General features: G+C 35.0%; 1 protein-coding gene across 1 annotated transcript in view; it reads right to left on the bottom strand.

Moving 5' to 3' along the window:
* The window catches only part of LRBA (LPS-responsive vesicle trafficking, beach and anchor containing), a 419,049-nt gene that overhangs the window by 117,940 nt on the left and 281,708 nt on the right, over positions 1-19,401 (bottom strand). The window contains 4 exon segments of the mRNA XM_009327509.1: positions 10,517-10,629; positions 12,953-13,068; positions 15,006-15,108; positions 16,635-16,752. Coding sequence (XP_009325784.1) covers positions 10,517-10,629; positions 12,953-13,068; positions 15,006-15,108; positions 16,635-16,752 — 450 coding nt within the window.

The following is a 19,401-nucleotide window of genomic DNA, read 5'->3' as shown; positions in this document are numbered from 1 at the left end:
AATTTTGACATCAAGATATGAAATCAGAAGAATTCATACAGCTGTGCTGCCTTCTTTTCCAATCACTAAAGTCAACACACATCTCTGGTGAATTTGTTGAGTAGACATCCTCTGGATATTTGTTAACGTTCCATCTAGTTAAGCTTCTTCCCCTTTAGAATTCGCAGGTCGTTATGCTTGTAGGCATAATTCTAATCCATTATTCTGAATACAGGTATTTCAAATAATTATGATACTTGAAAAATTGTAGGGAGAAGGTAAACAAATGGGACAATAATGTAAAGCAAGTTCTGAAAAACACTTCCTGTTCTTTTTATATTGACGTAAAACTAAAATAATTTTCAAGTATAGGTAAGAGTTGCAAGGAAGCAAGACTTCATATGGTCCACAGAGAACAAACAAAAAGAAGTGCCATAATTACCCTAGTTAGAAAGCAAAGAAAATGATACCTTCTCATATAATTAAGTTGCTAGATTCATTGCTTCAGGGAGCAATGCAGAACAAATATAAAGGGGTTTAAAAAAAAAAAAAAAAAAGAAGACAACTAGACTACCAGTCCATCAGTGGCCACTAAACATGACTGTCTAAATTATTTCTCCAGTTCACGAAGTAGTTAAACTTCTGATTGCCAAACCTGGGAGGTTATCTGAAGAGAAGGATGATGCTTTACATGCCCTCTTTCTTTTCTTTTTTCACTAGGCTCCTGCTACTGGCTGTTCATAGAGGCAAGATATTGACCTAGATGAGCTTCTGGACTGGCTCCTCTCTTACGACTTCATATTAAATGACTCAGCATCTTCCCACATATATGGGCTGGTGCACATAATACAATAAAAGCTAGTCAAGAGCACTCCAGTACAATAAACATGCAGTTACTTTTACATGCAAATGATTTCTTTGCTTAGCTATATCTTTTTATTTACACTAGTGAAGAAACACAGATAAATGGCTACCAGCCACCCCATTTAATACTTGCATGCACAGCTTAGGGTGCAGACAACTATTTCCCAGCAGCTCCTTAAACCAAGTGACAAGTATAAGCAGCTGACTGTGATCAGCATTTTTATCAAAGGTAGGATCCCTGGGCATTTCCTGATGCACTGCATATAGAATGAAATTCTGTAATCTTCTTATCTCAATGTTTTCTAAAATAAATTTAATATAATCTATACATACTGAAACCACTGAGCTTTTTTATGTAAACATGCTTTTTTAAATAGTTGTTAGTCCTTACAAGCTTTCTTTGAAAAGACCCTATTTACCAGAAATCATGTCATGAAATCTACCAGATAACATTATGTTACAAAAAATTTTTAAAAGCTCAATTTTCTATTCTAGGGAAACTGAGAATTCAGTAAAGGGCAGGAATAAAAGTCGACAATAGTTGTGTGCATGTAAATTAAATTAAAATTATTTGTACATATGGTTTATTATTCAGATTTTTTAAGAGCTCACACTTTCCTTTGAGACAACAAGGTCAGGAAAAACTGATCTAAAGTTGTCCAATAACTAGAAAGTCTGAACATGTCAATATAAATAATATTTAATGGTGCAAAAGACAGAAGATTCCCAAAGTCCACAGTTCAAAAATGGATCATAAACTAATCTTAAGCATAAAAAATGAAAGAAAACTATGTTTAGCAATATTAGCGATGTTTTAGCAATATATTAGTGACAGGATACACCTCAGGTCACCTAAAATCTTGGAAAAATTCATATTTAAAGGAAAAATCTCCATGCCTTCATATTACTAACAACAGTATCAAATGCTATTACAACCATCTGAGCAGATTCCAAAACAATGCACTGCTGAACTACAAACCTGCAAACTAATTAAGCACACATACACTTTTACGTAAGGTTTAATCAATTGTTCAGCACAATCGAGTGTGTCAATGTGTATTTGAGGTATTACTACACCTTAATACTACTGGGAAGGCAAACTGAAGAGAGCTGTTATGTGTTGTACACTTCCAAAAGGTCAGGGAGAAAGAAGTTGCATGTCCCTGGGACTCATGAGGAGCAATCAAGCTGCTTGCAGGCAGTGAGGAGGGTATGGCATTGTAGTTGCCTTACTTAGAAAATAACCCTGCCAGCCAAAAGCAACCATTTGGATATACTATCCATGACAATCTGTCAAGTGCAAGAAATCCCTGCATCATCATTCACTTATTTAAAAAAAAAAAAAAAAATCCTTTTATGAATTTCAAGAAAGAGGATTTAGGGAGGAGCCACATGCACTTGAATCATAGCAGGAGATGAAAACATTCTCTCTCTGCCTTCCCTTCACAGACCACGCTCCTCTGCCAGCACATCATACAAGCCACCGTCACAGAAAACAGCAGCCATTATACCTAACACCAGATCTATATAAGACAATCAGAACTAAAAACATAATCCTTTTGGCTTGTACTAACAGCACAGGACCTCAAGCTAAAAGCTGACACAAACTTGCATTTTCTGCAGATTAAACACTGTCAGGGCACACAAAATACACATTATTGTGTATCATGTGTAAGCACCAAGCCATACAAAAAGAGCAGCAGCAGGCTAGAAAGATGTACTTGGGAAAGTATAAAGAGTTTTTTACTGTCATCCGCATTGTTTCATAGAACTATTACAATCAGATAATATCGATCCTGAACATAAATAGTCAGCTAAGAGCCCATCAATGTATATTTTTTCACACATGTATTGCTTTGCTATCTAAGGTGAATTCATCCATCATTTTATTACCTATTTCATAAGGTGTCCTGATTAGTCAGCCATCATCTTCAATACCATCAACAGATCAGTATTGTCAGAAAGTTTTATCAGCTCCCTTTTCATCTTCTTTTTCATATTAACATATATGCTGAACAGTATAAAGTACAGAAAAGACCTCTGGAATACCACTGATCACCCCACTTTGGAAACTAACCTTGTGTTTCTGATACTGAGGCAGTTTCAAGTGATTGGCTGGATATTATATGTAAATTATTTCTTCTTAATCTTATTAGACTATTAAACTCAAGCTTTTAGGATCACACCTATCTTTTTCTATTGATTTCCTTCATTTGATCCACACTTTCATCTGCCAATATTTGACTTTCAGACAGATCATCTGATGTGTCCGTCAAAGTAAATCCACAGCCTGAGAACCACCTTAAACTCCTCCTTAAACAAAGATTATCATTATTATTATTATTTTACCATGCTCTCATCTCCTCTGAGCACTATTTTTATACCTGGATTGTCCTTTGACCCCCACAGGCTTCCTGCTCCTAGGAGTTTGATCAACTCAGTTTTAGACAGTTCCAGTTAGGTGGGATAAATCCCATCCTCATTTCCAGTATGAGTGCAATTTTCAACTTAGCCACCATCATGCTTGTTCAGAAATCTGAATTACACAGATGTGTGCTGTAGCAGCTCATAATCTTCTGGAGTTCAAATATATGAATATAAAAAGGAAGAGAGACTGTATCAAGAGAATAACATTCACTTTACGTGAGGAAGACAGAAAACACACGTTTAAAATGTCTATGGCCCAAGACATGTGTGTGAAATTACTTTATTTTGATTGCTAGTACATTTTGTGACCAGACACGTGCCCCATGGTTTCATGTGATCATTTAAAAGGTCATGAACCTCCCTCAGTTCATTTCCAATTAGAAGATGACATACGTTCAGGGCACCTAAAATTGAAACAAGAGCAGGATGGACAATAACATCAGATACAAATTAAGAATAGCATTTTGAACATTCCTTGTTAATTCCAAGTTATTGTTTTTCTTGTCTTTGAGTATTTCTGCATTCCAAACAATACTCCTTCTTGAGGCAGGGGAAGATTAAGATTATTAGGCTTATTACCAAAATGATTCTTATTGATCCTGTAAACTTGGCTTTTGCTCTAACACCTAAATAAATAAATAAATGAAAGATTGCTTGAAAATAATTAAGTGATCCTAGAAACTGCTATATGCATCTGAAGTGCAAAGAGTATGCTTCATGTGACTTCAAAAAATAAGCCTCTGGTGTGAAAAGAAGAGAACGGGGAAGAGAAAGTAAGAATAGTAGTGACATGCACTCTATCATCCACTTATATGTTCTTTATAGCATATGGTTTGACACAGAGAATACCAAACTAATGAAAAGGAAAAAAAGACAAAGATATAAAAGGATGGTTATGACACTGTAATAAAGCAATGGAAATTCCCAGAATATTTTAAAAATTCTATCTAGACTGAGAGTAGGATTTCAGAAAGTATGTGTTGATAAATCATCTCAGAGATGTATTTGGGTGAAGTTTCAGTCTCAGTGGGTCTATAAGAGTTGTGGAGGAACAGGCAGCTAAACATGCATGGAAGTCACGTTTATTCTGAAAAAGGTCCTGAGACAGATGCAGTATGAAGCTTAAACCAACATATCAGCACAAAAATCTGTCTTTGAACGTGAAACAAGCAGAGATTGATACTAAAATCCAAAAGAGCTAGAATTGTTCCAGACGCAGCAAACAGTTCAGTGTCTCTAAGGATCATGTCTAAGTCGGGATTGACAATCCAATACCTACTTCATTTAAATAAACAAGTCTTCCTCGTGGAAGACTTCTACATTCCCGCTTTTCAACAGAACTGCTCGAATTTGTCTAGGGAGGCCCTTGTCCATGGTCCTGAACCACCCGAGCCTAGGCTGGCAGACAGGAGGACTTGCTCTGGGTGGGTACCTGACCATGGTGCTGCAAAAACAAGCTTGGGACCTAGAAAACAGACGACTGTAGCAGATCAGTCACAGGCCCATGGGACCATTTGCAGCTTTGTCTCCTAATTTTGGCAAATGTGCTAAAGGAAATGATACAACAGATTGACTCAGCTGTCAGAAAGGATAACTGACCAATTTTATCATTCACAAGGGTTCCCAACGGAATCTGTCCGAGGGTTACTGGCATTTGAGAGTCTCACAAAATCACTTCCCCCCCATTTAGAAATGGGAAAAACTTATGTTATTAAACCAAAAATTTTCATGGGAATACAACAGACTACTCAGCACTTTAGTTGGTATGATTTCTAATTCCACAATAGATTTTCTGGTCCAAAAAAAGAAAACCCATAATAGTCCTAAAATTATAGCACTGCCCTGAGATGTGAACAAGAGGACTTCATACTCTTGGACAGCTTTCTTCAAAGAGGGACTTGACTTTTGAGTTCTCATATCACAAGCAAGGACTCCAATCATAATTTCAATTCCCTCCCCCCCCCCATCCCTCTCTCTCTTTATATTCAAAGAGGACAGATTAGGAAGAAAGGGTCTTTGTTCTCTCAGCTAGATTGTGCTCTTTTATGGCTTCCTAAACCGTACCAACACACGCATCCCTAAAAATCAAGGTACTGCTCAGAGTATTGCTTCCTGTTTGAATGCTTCCCTTCCCCGAAAAGTTTCTTTTAACATGATTATGTCAAATGTCTAGATCTGTCAACCCCTTTGCACAAACAGGTATGGAGGAGATCAAATGTACATTTACAGCAAGGTGATAAACTAGTTTCTGTAACAATTTCTCTTAACTGTTCCCTATTCTGCATACAATTTTAGAGAGGATGGAGTGCCCCTCTCCTCAAAGAAGCAAGTTGCATTGCACAAAGAAAGCATGACAATTTGTTATCTGATAATGAAGAGAATCTGATAAATATACTTCCTACTAAAAATATCAAAATCCGTAACAGACTAACAAATGAATAATGAAAAATGTGTCTCCTTTTCAGATATCACTGCTTCAGGCTGACTGTAGATGGGGACTGGTCTTGGTATCTCTACCACTGTTTCTTGAGGTGACCCAAAATTCTAGAAAATATACTGGACCTTTTCTTAACTGCCAGGGATTCTGATACAAAGTTTGAAATATTTTATTTCCTGTACTGTCCTGTTTTAAGCAGGGATTCACATGAACTGCCCTGAAAGGAAAAATACTTGTACCTTCCTTCCAAGCTTATCCTGTCTGGCTTTGGAATGCTTTTTAATTAAGTGGTATCTTTTGTCACAGGTACAGATGACAAATTTACTGCCTAAAATACTGGTGATGAGGCAACCAGGGCAGATGCTGAGCCCAGCAGTGTCAAACATCATAGGTTTCAGTGCCTAAATTCCAGATGTAATTGCCTATCAAAGTAAGTCATCACCACTGCACCCACTACTGTTAGTTCTCACACTGTTCCTCTCACCTTCTTTTAGTGTCTAATTTTGGAACATGCGTTATGTTTAGAAGGACACTGAGTCCTTCTGGTGAGCTTACCAGTTTTAACTAGTAGTAACCTGCATTGATTTTGTGTTGGAGCATGAGCTGAATAAAACATAATTTTCATTTCCTACATGAAAAGCACTGGTTCACAGAATGCCTGTACAAGTTTTAATGCCTCTTGGATAAAAAGATTTCTTTAAAAAATTTGCAAAAGTATAATAGGTGCACATCAAAACATTTGTTACTTCTATCTCTTTGCCAAGGGGTAACAAGAGATAACTAAGCAAATTTCATGCCCATCCCACTCTGTTTCCTCACAGGGGAAAATATGCAGCGCAAGTGAATTTGTGCTCCTAAAATGGGCACCCTGCAAGAGAATTCAGCCTGGCATGTTGAAGAACAGTCAACAGTGACGTTTATATTAGAACAACAAAACTAGCCTAATTTGTCATAGTAAAAAAAAATCTATTATTTCTCTTCTGTCAAAGTGTATTTGATATCAGGGGCTCCCACATACCAATTAAACACCTCACTTCACTGAAGGTGAGAGCTATTCGTTGCTTTTGTACACTTGACTGGAAAAGAAGTCATTATGTACATAACAGCCACTATAAAATTGATGATGATTTAGCAAATATTGCATGAAAATTATAAAAATGAGAATAAAAATATTATTATGTACACATGTAGCTATAGTGAAGCCAAAAGAAGATTTAAGAATGGCGTAATTTTCTTCTTCTAGTAGTGTCAGTTTATGATCTTACAGAAATTTTGTGCCTTATGAAAGAAAAATTATCAACAGTTACTTGCAAACAGCAAGATCTTGCACAAACTTTTGAGTGTATAAAATCAAGCTTTGATATCTCAGTATTTTCCATGTATTTTTACTTCTATTTTTTTTCCTTCTCCAAGTCCAGAAACACAATGCAATTTATTGCTTCCACTGAATAAAGAAAAGGAAAAAAAATGTGCTTTTGAATAACATAAGTAATGCAGAAAATGGGACACATTCTGGTGGGAAACTCTCTGTTGTATAAATAAAATATAGGCAGCTATAAATATAATATGTAATACTCATTCCAAACCATAGTCACCTCTTAAGAAATAAACACTCGAGTCAAAGCAGGCTAACAGACTGGCAGTGCACTCCTGGCATTTGTCAGAAGCATTCGTCAGGCTGACAGTAATATTAACCACAATCCATTTCAGTTGCTTTGGTTTATCATTGTGTGACTGATGTTCAAAACAACGCCATAAGAAGCTGCTTAAATAAAGTGTTGGTTTAACCTATACACTGCAGTTCTTTAAATCTGTACTAACCGTGGACTTCTAGCTAATACATTAACAAAACTGTTATTCATATTTGACACTTTACAATACTTAACCTTAACTTGCAATTTCTCAAAAACTTACTTTTTAATTTTCTTAGGTACCAAAAAAAGTAAAAATATTGACCTGGCATCCTTTCTGCCAGACCAAAATCAAAGCTTTCCTTTTCTTTACTCAGTGGGAGCACTAAATTGTGATGCGTTTCTGGATGTGGATAAGGAAAAGAAATAAAGTAAAAGACTCTTAAAACCATGTAAAAAGTTAAATGAAATATCTTTAAATATTTTTAAAACCTTTAGCAGTGCAAAAGTATAGACATGCTACAATACATAATTAGCACTTATTTTGAAGCATTACCCCCAAGATACCAGTACTACAATGAAAATATCACAATACATGTGACATTCAAACATTTTCATAGTTGAATATTAGGAAGGTTTTTCAGATATTTGCCATGAATTCATCATCTGACACAAAGTTTAACATTTAAACTACATAGATTTGATACTACTAGAAATGCCTAAACAGTAACCAAAACTTGAACTGCTGTATCTGAGACAGGTATGGCATAAAGACTTCCATTGTGTATATGGAAAGGACTGGCATTCATCCAGAACAGCAGTTACATTTTCAGAGATCAAGATGCACTGTCTGATCAACAATATTTAACAGAACATAAGGGAAAATGCATGTTAAATACACATATATGTATGAATATTCACTATTCCCTAACAACAGGGGCAATTCTCTGCCGATCACCTGTTAAAGATTAAAAGCACCCAAGAATATCACGTTACAAGTTAAATAATATTAACGAAACCCCTTCTACTCATAATACAGTACGACCGACATCTAATATTGTAATAATTATCTCCTGTATTAAGTTCATAGTTTTCAAACATATGATTGAGAAGGTTAAATATAGATTAGAAACAACCTAAGTAATGGCCACTTGGTAATGTCCCTAAGTAATGTCCTCCCTCAGCAATGGAAAGACTCCCTCAGAGCTTAAAGTATACTTAGTAATCCTCAAAGACTACTTTCATGAACAGAGAAATCCATATAACCAGTCACTGTTAATAAAAAAAAAAGCATACAAAAAGAGTGGGTTTGCTATCCAATTTCTTGGATACTCTTGGAGGCAAGAGTGATACCTAACCTCAAATGAGGGAAAATTGCTCTACACTGCACTTAGTTCTATTTCAGGGTGGGGAAGAAAGACTAGGACTATAGCGCTGACTGAATTGACTTGTTTACAAATCAAAATACAATTAAAAGGAGATGCCTCGGAAGTATAGCAGCTGGAGAATCCTTTTTTTTGTCTTGAATTATTTCAACAATGACATGATATATGCAGAAGTGTCATTTAACAAAAGTTAATGGAGAATGAGATTGCAAAAATCATGTCATAATCAAAGAAGTTATTAATGATTAATACATTTAATTTATGTACTAATTCAGGCTACACAGAGTTGATGTTACTAGTAAGTTTTCAATTTTCACTTCAGTGTAATTCACAAGTGTAGTCTCAGTTGGTGATAGGTATTTTCAGTTGTAAACTACCTTCAGATATTTTTTGGCCTGGGGATTATTAAGAAAGCATTTATTAAATTCCACAACAAGAAATTATTTCAAAATTTTATTTACTCCAGAAAGATTTGTTAAAATATGTGTAGGTTTACCCATGAATATGGATTTGTGTCAGTCAGATATTCTGACAAAGCACAGAGTTCATGACTTATTCAAATTAAGTAACACTATTAGAAAATGTTACAATGACAGTACCTCAGTATCCCTCTGCTTTGGACTCAATAACATTATTCCTTTATTTTTATTTGCACATACATATACGCACACAAAAGGTACAGTACGGTCTTCAAATATATATACACATATATGTATATATACACACATACATATCCACATATATACATGTATATATATTTGATGATTACACAGTACCTTTTTTAAGGTTAAAATACTAAATCTGTAGTAGAAAAATTAATTTTCTAGAGATTTTCACAGACCTGTGTTTAGCTTAAACAATTGCAAACTGAAAGCAAGAACTTCCTTACTTCTCTGGGGATTTTTTTTCCTATCAAATTACCAATTTGTATGGAAGACTTTTGTAAAAAACAAGCCATAATTAAACTATGTTCTTTACCTTTTCCACTAATTAACTATATTGCTCCATGTGCCAATCATTTCCCATAATAGCTAGCTTTTAGAAAAAAAGATCCTGTTTGATAGTCAGTGCACCTAGTCTTTGTAGAGAAAATGAGAGATGCTTCTACTTTATAAAATGAAATATTCCTTTCTTGGAAAAGATTGAAAGAGAATAATCACATTCTATAAAGCTTTAAACAGGCTGTATAATATTGCATCTGCATATGTTTGTTTGGGAAAGAACCTTAGAAAAACAAGGCTACTCTGCCAGAAAGAAGTTGTTTGGAAAAGTTGTTAAAAACTGACAATGTCTGTCTGACAAAGGACAACTGCGTTACTTGAGCATACCTGAAGGGGATACACAGAGGAAGTGAAAAAATAAAGTTTCTACTTACGGGAATAAGGGCAATGATTTAAAAGTACTTAATATAATGGTATCACAGGCTTTGCTACTAAAAAAGCACAATTCTCATCAGAAAAACAGAAAATTATTTGGCTAATTTTTAATGTTTAGCAGCCTCAGCATTCCCAACTTCATTAAAATTTGAAACTAAATGTAATGCATATGCTCCAACTAAGACCACCTTCTTAGCAATTATTAAATTGATACAATCAGAAGCAATAAGAATACATCAATAATTCATTTTTCCACAATCTGATCCCTATTATCAGTATTCCCATATAGAAATGAAACACTGTTAATGGTTGTGCATTTAACATTAATGTATCAAACACAGCAGAAAACATTAACAAGACTGAAAGCTACTGTCATAAATACTGGAGAGAAAAAAAGGTGTATCTGATGACAAATACCTTTGACAAATCCCTGAAGTTGCTAGGAAGTGTAAGGTCCAACTCCTCTGATTCATAGTTGGTGATAACCCAAGGGAAGACAGGATACTGATTTAAATCATTGTAAGTTCGACCTGACAAACAACAGTAAAAAAACCCCGCTGCAAGTTAAAAGAGTTATATTTAACTAAAATACCAACCTCTAAAGATACAACAACATAACTTTACGAGCTCTTCAAAAGAACTGCAATTTATTTCAGATCTTTTATAATTTCAATATTCTACTTTGCTTTATTGAAAAGGACAATGAAAAAGTTCACAAGCTGCTAGCAGTTAATTTAAACCACTGCAGCCCATTTCACTTTAATTGTAAACTCTTTTGCATACAGTAATAGTGACAGTTAAATCTATTCATTTCCTATGCATTTCTCCTTTCCTTGTTTATGCCATCTTGTTTTTTGTTTCTTTAAGGTGAAACGTTTCCAAAAATGGAGAGGCAATGACTTTTGTTGATACTAAAAATTAAAGCAATATTTTTACATACTGTATGAAATTCAGTATGTGAAAGCAGAATGAAGCAGCTCAGGATTTTAGATTGAGAAATTATGCGAGTAATAACCATTTCATCTAGAGAATTCACTTTGAGGGGAATTCTTCCTTGACCATTGACCATCTATGGATATGCCAACATTTACCAGAACAGAAAATCTGTTCTGGTTTCAGGTTCATACGTGCACCTTCATGCATCTGTAAGATGGAAATAATATTCTTCTTCCAGTAAAACCAAAATATTCAATTAGAACAATCATATACTATTCATACACATACAACACATACCCTGGTTTATAATTTTAAAATGCATAATTTTTACATGCAACCTGTCTCTTTTTATGATATTGTTGCAGAAGCTCATTCATTCACATCACCTCCAATCAGTATGTTCTCAGATTTTGTCTAGCCTGGTCTTAAAAGTCTCAAAGGACAGGTTTTTACTTCTTCCCCAGGAATATTATTTCACAACCAAATCTATCAGGTTGTCAGAAAACATTTTCTAAAATTCCACCTAAGTTTTTCTTTTTAGGGTTTTCTTACACCATTCAGTATTTTTCCATCCTGGTTCGCAGAATTTTTAAATGGTATAGTCAGATCCTTTCTTTCCCTCATCAGTTGGTTATGTTGCACATTATCTCTTATTCAGGATTAAGGCTACTTACATGACACTGTGATGTCTATCTTTATTTGTTTCAAATTTATAACCATCACAACAATCTTTTAACTCTCCATCATGGGCAACCAAATTTTCCCTTTTTCCATAATGTTATCTTTTTGTTCCTTTTAACCTCAAATACCAAGTAGGTAAGAATTCACTTTATTATTTCAATAATATATTAAAGCTGAAAAGGATAATTCACAAGAGCCACAGAAAACAGTGTCATGATCTTGCCTCATTCCACTTTCACAGTAAGGAGGCAAGCAGATCTACCCCTACTTTTATAAAATCTGCCAGCATCCTGGCATCTCTGACTTAATGACTGATTACAGAAACTAGCAAAACTGACCATTTGTATAAAGTGTAATTAGTGCAAGCAGAGGCATTTGTTATATCAGTCATCTTAGCAAGAGCCAAGTCTGAAAGGGAATTAACGGACCTTTCAACACTGTCAATACCACAGAAAAGAGCTAAAAATTGAGAAATTTTTTAAGTTGCTCAGAGAACAAAATACATTGGAAAATAAAAGACAGGTCATGAGACCTAACAGCCTCCATTAACTAAACTGAAGTCAAGTTGGTTAGAAGCTAGTGGGGTAAGATGCGCTAAATGAAATATAGCTTATTATATTTACAGAATGAGGGGTTAGGACAACCATACAGGGGTATGAATTAGGATTTGGGAATGGATGAATGGTGTGTCCTGGCACAGCAGCGCTGGTGATCCAGGCGCTACACTCTTTTCCAAGACCAATCATACATCTTGTAACAGTAATATTTATTGGCTCCAGGAATATCCTGCTCCCCAGCTGAGACTTCCCAGAGGGTTCCAGCCCTACACAGAACTTGTTGCATCAGTGGTATTTAGGGAGGACAGTACTTATGAATATTGAAACTTAGAACACTAAGGGATAAAGAAGTTACTGTTTCTGAGATTCTCCTAAATAGCAGACAGTCTAGGTAGAACCTGTCCTCCCACAATAGTCAAGATATTCTGACTTTAGAGATGTATTTTAAGTGCAGTTCAGTACAGCATTATTAATTGCATGCCTCTCTATTCTTACATAAACATAAAAATAATTATGAATATAGTACGTTTAGGAGGATTATGTGAAGTTGTTCTTCAGGAGAAAATTGTACATAGAAAAAGTTCTTTATTAAAAGGGCAAAATCTAGTAGTGTCCCATGTCTGTTGAGACTGTGCCACCATTAACGCCTTTTCCGAGTCATTATAGTAATTTGTGTTACCTGCTATAGTGTTTAGAAACATCAGGTATTCAAAGTTGGAAATTTCTCGGTGTTGCCATCGCTGGGTCATATTGGAAGCTTTGAAAATCTGTCGTGGACTAGCCAAAGAAATGCGTCTGGAAAAAAAAAATTGGAAAAAACAATGAGAAAACCTGGTGGGTCTTCCTTTTTGCCTATCTAAATTTTAGTGGCAGTCGTATATATTCTTTTTACTAGTTCTATGCCAGATTTCTCTGGAGGTGGAATTGCTATTTTGGATACTTGAAGTTCGTTTTTAAAGTTTTATAATCTAATAAGAACAAAAGACTTTAAACATCTGACAGCTGGATATGTCAAGATTTGAAAGCTTTCAAACAGAAACCTTTACAGCTGTGCAAATTCAGCTGCTCCATGAAGGCTTGATGTATTACAGAAATATGTTACTAGTGATTTAGAGAGACGGCAGACCATTAAATAAGAAAATTACATGACTTTTAGAATTTCACATAAGAATAAAGTAATCTTTTAGGAGAGATTTTTAAATCCCTCAAGAACAAAGGAAAATAATGATAAGATGATAGAACTTCATTACGAAGTCCATCCTCTTGAGATTTAAATTCTGGGCAGTGTTGGAGAGTTAGTCATAAATAACTCAATTAAACTTTTAGAATTTGATGCCAGATTTCCTAATGTTTGTGAGAGAAGACTATAGAGTCATTCCTTGGAGTGATAAATCAAGCAGAGAAGAGCTTATCACAAAATTCCCAAGACTGTCTTGTTCATAATAAAAACATCTGTAAATACCAGAACTACATCATTTAGGGGGTGAAAAAATCTAAATATAATTTTAGTTAACAAATCTTTACAGGTATTGGTAAACAATTAAAGAAAACAGTTACAGTAATGGAGTATTTTTTTATTTTAATAAACTGCATTATATTGTAAACAAATTTATCAGTATAAATAGATGTGAAATTTTGAACAAATGTGTCTATACTTTCATGTGTATTTAAAATTTTCATACATAATTTGCTTCTGTAACTAGAAATCCTTAAGTTCTTACAGAAGTGGCTACAATTGCAATTCAAGAGAATTTTTTCTGGACTTGATTAAAAAAAAGGTAAACTATAAAACACAACAGGAAACATCCCCAACTATTTTGATGCCATTTCTGTGCACAGAAATCTTTAAAAAATAAAAATTTAAAGTAATGACAATCAAGTTACTCCTTAAGGGTTGCTGTTTCTTCTAACAATTTAGAAATTAATCTACTTAAAAATAGTTTATAATTCATTAAAATACAAGAGGTAACCAATCCAACTACAGATGGGGTATACCTCAAGAGCTTCTATTTCCATCAGCCTCAGTGAACATGAAACTGTGCTGCTGTGTTTCATCCAGAGCATATCTGGTAATCAAGCCCTAATCTTCTGCTAAAAAAGATGCAGCAAACTGAATCATATTCTTCAGTTTTAGGATCCAAACACACAGTCTGACACTGTAATACTGATTTCCCACCATGTAAAATTTGAACAATGTCCTCCAGAGCTAAAAGACAAGCACACCATACCAATCCTTCACATGCTGTTCAGCTTATATTGTTCTACACATCACTACAATATCCTTCTGATGAGGAATGATCATTTTCATCTACGTTTAAATACTACAGAGGATTCAAGGATGTTACAGTCAAGCTAATATAATTGAACACTGCCATAAAAGCTAATCAGTCCTACAACCAGTCTTAAATCAGTCTTAAATTTTAGTGAGTTGGCAAGCATAAAGAAACCTATTTTCCTTACGTAGGGTAAGTGATTGAGTCTCACTACCGAAAAGAAGCTATCTTCCCTATAACAGACAGAAATCACAAAAAAATCTCGAATCCAAAAGTTTTTATTACACAAACACACTGCAAATAGCATGCAGAAGTGATAGGCTGAGGATGTGCATGTTTTGTAAACCAGTAGGTGTAAATGCTTCAAACCATGGTTTGAAGCATTTTTTAAACTAGGCTGGTTTGATGAAAAAAGAACTCTTAGAAAGACGGATAAAATTAAATCAAATTGTAAAATACCTGGTCTGGGGTAGTCCAAAGATAGTACCAATACCAACCCGAGGCAGACAGTTAACCACTTTCTTTACTGTTGCTTGGTCAGGGAAGTTGAACATGACACCCACTGTGAACACAAGAGTTGAAGTACGGCATGATTTTACACCTTTTATTTTAGGCTTTCTGGCCCAATAAAATTTAACCTTAAGCTTAGGTGTTGAACAGGTAAAAGATTAGACATATTTCCTTCAGGCTACTATAGATATATTTTTTTATAATTTCCAGAACTGGTTTTATTTACCACTAACAGGAATTTCAACAGAAGTTGTTACTGTTACAAAACTTACAAGGTCTGCATTTGTTTTCCTTTCTAAATAGAAGTTAAACTTATATGCACAGATTGACTGTCTAGAACTGATTAAAAAAAAAAAATTATATATTAATTGGATCACACATTTACTAGTCTACTTTCTAGATATTTTCAAGATATATTCGTCAAAATATTATCTACATATTTTGTTTGAAACATTCAATGACACTTATGAAATAGCAACCTAAAAATCTAAATATGGTATCACCAGCAGACATTTATGACTTCACAGAGTACAACTACAGGCTTCAAAATAGGAAAGTGTTTATGCACATGGTTAATATTCTATTGGACAATATGCACTTCAGATATGTGCAACAATGCTCTGCGATATGTGTCTGAATACTTACCAGCCATGTTCATGTTTTAAGCTCAGACAAAAACTTTTTGACTAGCATACTAACTGCATAAAACATGTTATCCTATGAAACATTTACTGATTTCAGGACAAGAACGTTTCATGTTATTACCAAAACAATGTTTTACATTTTGAAAGTGTCATCTTAAGACCTACTTTATTTGGTGTCTTTGTAACAGTTTTCAAAATTTGTTTTTCAAAATTTCATTATCAGTATAAAAGCACTAAAAGTACCTGAAGAATCTTAGTTTAAACTGCAAAGACATCATATAACCTGGTTTAAAATAAAATGTAGGGGAAGAAAATAGCAGAAGAAAGTTCTGCCAAATCTCAGTGCACTATATTCTGAGTGACTTGTCACAGTACGTATGTGTGTCTGAAAAAGGAACTGAAGAAAGGGGAGGGTGAAAAAAAGGTTCATAAACAAGATAAATCCACATTTATTTCTTAGAGTTGCACTAGGGTCTAACTGAAATAAATTATTAATAGAAATAAAGCATGAAGATATACCAGTCGCTGGTCTAATCCAGTAGTGAAGTTCTTTCATTATGTTGTTCTTGGTGTGTATAACTAACAACTATTAACTGTCCGAAGGGACAAAAAAAACCCTTCATGCATAACAGACCAGAGATAGGTATGCCTTAAGCAAGCGTTTCCAGAGAATGCCAAATAAACGTGTGGATATAAATGAAAGTGAAGCACTGGTAATTCCCAGTTATCATGTTTGATCATAACTCCTCATTGGAAAAAAAAATGAAAAGGAGAAACTAAATTACAAAAATACACTAACTTAAATATTGAGACACTTAATCCAAGCTCTTCTGCTATCTACACAAATCCATACCAAAAAAGACGTGACTAAGCAGCCAAACAGAATGCACATGTCCCCAGATCAACACTTGCCATTCCTCTAAACTCACAGTACCTCTATTTGCCATGAATATCTCCAGTGCTGTATTTTGCAAAAGATAACGTCGGGAAAAGATAGATCGAATCTCTGAAAAGAGCCATTTTCCATGGAGTCCTTCTGTATATGCCAGAATCTAGTAGAAAGAGACAGAGACTGTTTAAATATGTTGTCAGTATAGGTAACATCTTGTAAAAGAGAAACTGTTTGACCCACAAACATGGATTCTACCAATTACATGCAAAACCTGCAGCAAAATTAAAATATGCTCAAACTTCAAATCATGCTATGAATCTATAATGGATTTTTTGAAGTCCTAAATTCAACTACTCATGTCAAGGATTTTTAAAATTTGCTTGTATTTTTTCCTTTAAAGACAACTGCCTATTTTCCATAACCAAGGGAGTTTCAGAAACATTATGAAATGTTTGGCACTTCAGCAAAGCATAAAAACATATTCTGAAATGTATTACTAGTGCCATTAGATGTATCTGCACTCACTTTTGCATTGTAATAACAGACCTGTAACAAATAAGCAAGAAAAAACATCTTTAAAGAAAAAAATGTTACTTAGATTTATCATTAAGGCAACATTCATTAATTCTGGAACTATAAAGGTTGGCTGTATAAGAGGTTAAGTATCATTTTGTCAGCTAAGGTTAAACACAAACCTGCAAATGAACTCAGCATAATCTCTCTATGGAGTAAGCGGTTGTCAAAGTAACTTGTTACAATTCCTGTCATCCCATCTGACAGACACAGATGCTTAGTCTGCCTTCACAATTCAAACTAATCCCATTTTCAGTCCTCAGCCACTTTGTTTCTTTGTTATTTCACTTTTTCCTTTTCATTTCAAAGCTTAATTATGTAAGTGTAAAGGGACAGCTAGATTGGACATGTCTCTGCCTCAGATTAACAAACCGTAAGCGAAGAAAAATCTGAGATTTGTCAATTTTAGCAAACAAAAGCACTTAGCAGAAATACATCACAGAAAAGCAGATTCAGATACAATCCTAGTTAACATCACTCTTACTACAATTTCACTTGAGCAATATATTATGTATAAAAAAGTGAAATTCGAGCCTTTAACACAACAGTGTTAATGAACACAATCATTTGTTTATACATTTTTAACAAAGGAGGATTTTGCCTCACATGTAGCATAGATTCACAAATAGTCTGCATTTTTGTAGCACAGACAGCAGAACACCATTATAAAAGCACTACACAATACAGTATAAAATACTGTACCACCTTTGTGAATCAAAAGCAAACAAGACTGGCAAACCAAAAGCAGATAGCACAGAAGATCAGAACGTACAAAGCAAACCATCTCTGACACCATCTTTCTTTTTACTTAATCCCTCATCTTCCCCTCAATACAAGTGCCACAGACAACTTCTCTCCCAACACTCCCCCCCCCGAAACAGAAGGAAAAAATGACTAATTATTCCGATACAAAACTCTAGAAACGCAATGAAAGGACCAGAGATTGTCAATGGTTGAAAATCATTTCTGGAACTGGGGAACTAACAGACTTGCGCCACGCTGACACTTTCCATACCACATCCATAACCCATCGACACTAATTGGCAGATTTGTATAATTCTATGGTGCTATTCAGAACCACCGCGGCTGGCTTTTGTCACATGCATATAAATATCCTTTAAAAAGCACAACATCAAAAGAGGTAACAAAGGAGACAAAGTTGCAGTGCTTGTGTACAAAAATCTCTTAGTACTTTTGCTGGTATTCATCCGTCTTACGATCTTTAAACTGGAACTTATACTTTCAGTGATTATTTTTTGAGACAGACAGGAATGTGGTGACCTCCGCTTTTCTGTAGTAACAATTAAAACACAACAGCCTGCTTGTCACTATCAGTCTGTGCATTGCAAACTCAAACACTTATTACATGGATACTGTGAGTAAAATCAGCAAGTGAAATAATTAAGTATTACTTTTACCCTGTGAAGCGAGCATTTTTTGTGACAGCGGAAACCCTGCACACGGCCAAAAGCTTGCTGCTTGCATCTTCTTCAAAATTGGAAGGAAAAGCACCAACTTGAACATAGCAGAGGTGGTTTACATTGTGCACCTTGTACAGCCATGATAAAGTTACTGAATTCAGCATAACAGGATTTACAGCAGATAACTGGAACTGCACTGCAGAAACACTACCAGTCACCGCTACAACATTTCTTTAAACCACTCATTAACAGAAGTTATCAGGAGTGAGAAGCAGCTGAGGCCTAGCTGAGCCAGGCCTTCATTTCGAGTTGGAATAGTGTCTGCGTGGTCTGCAGCTTCACTTCAAAGTCTCTGGAGTTCAATTAAAACTGGATTAGGTGGAAGCAGACCTTCTTTGGGACACTGTTCTCTGAAACTCCAGGCACGCTGACAGCACCCCAGACAGCTAGGTCTAGCCCGCCAATGAACCAGTTGCTATGGAAACTGCATCATTACCACTGCTCCGCGCTCATCACACCACCTATAGTAGATGAAAGGTCCAGAAGACAAACACATTTCTTTCATGTGTATTACTAAGTATTCCTTATGAAAATCCAATTCAACCTTTTATTCCCTGTCAAATATCTGATTTTATTAATAGAACCTCCTAGTTGCAGAAACTGACTCATACTTCAAATTAAATTCAGCATTTTTATTCTGGCAAAGGGATTTTTTTTTTTCTTTTTTTTAATCAGTGTTACGACTTCTGATATTATCAGAATTACGACTTTCAAAAACTATTTTTGCATTTGCCTGTTTTCACCCATAAGCCACA

The sequence above is a fragment of the Pygoscelis adeliae genome, unplaced genomic scaffold (assembly GCF_000699105.1).
Source record: "Pygoscelis adeliae isolate BGI_AS28 unplaced genomic scaffold, ASM69910v1 Scaffold157, whole genome shotgun sequence".
In the NCBI taxonomy this organism is placed as follows: domain Eukaryota; kingdom Metazoa; phylum Chordata; class Aves; order Sphenisciformes; family Spheniscidae; genus Pygoscelis; species Pygoscelis adeliae.
Note: the sequence above shows the minus strand (reverse complement) of the source record. Positions and strands in the feature narration are given on the sequence as shown.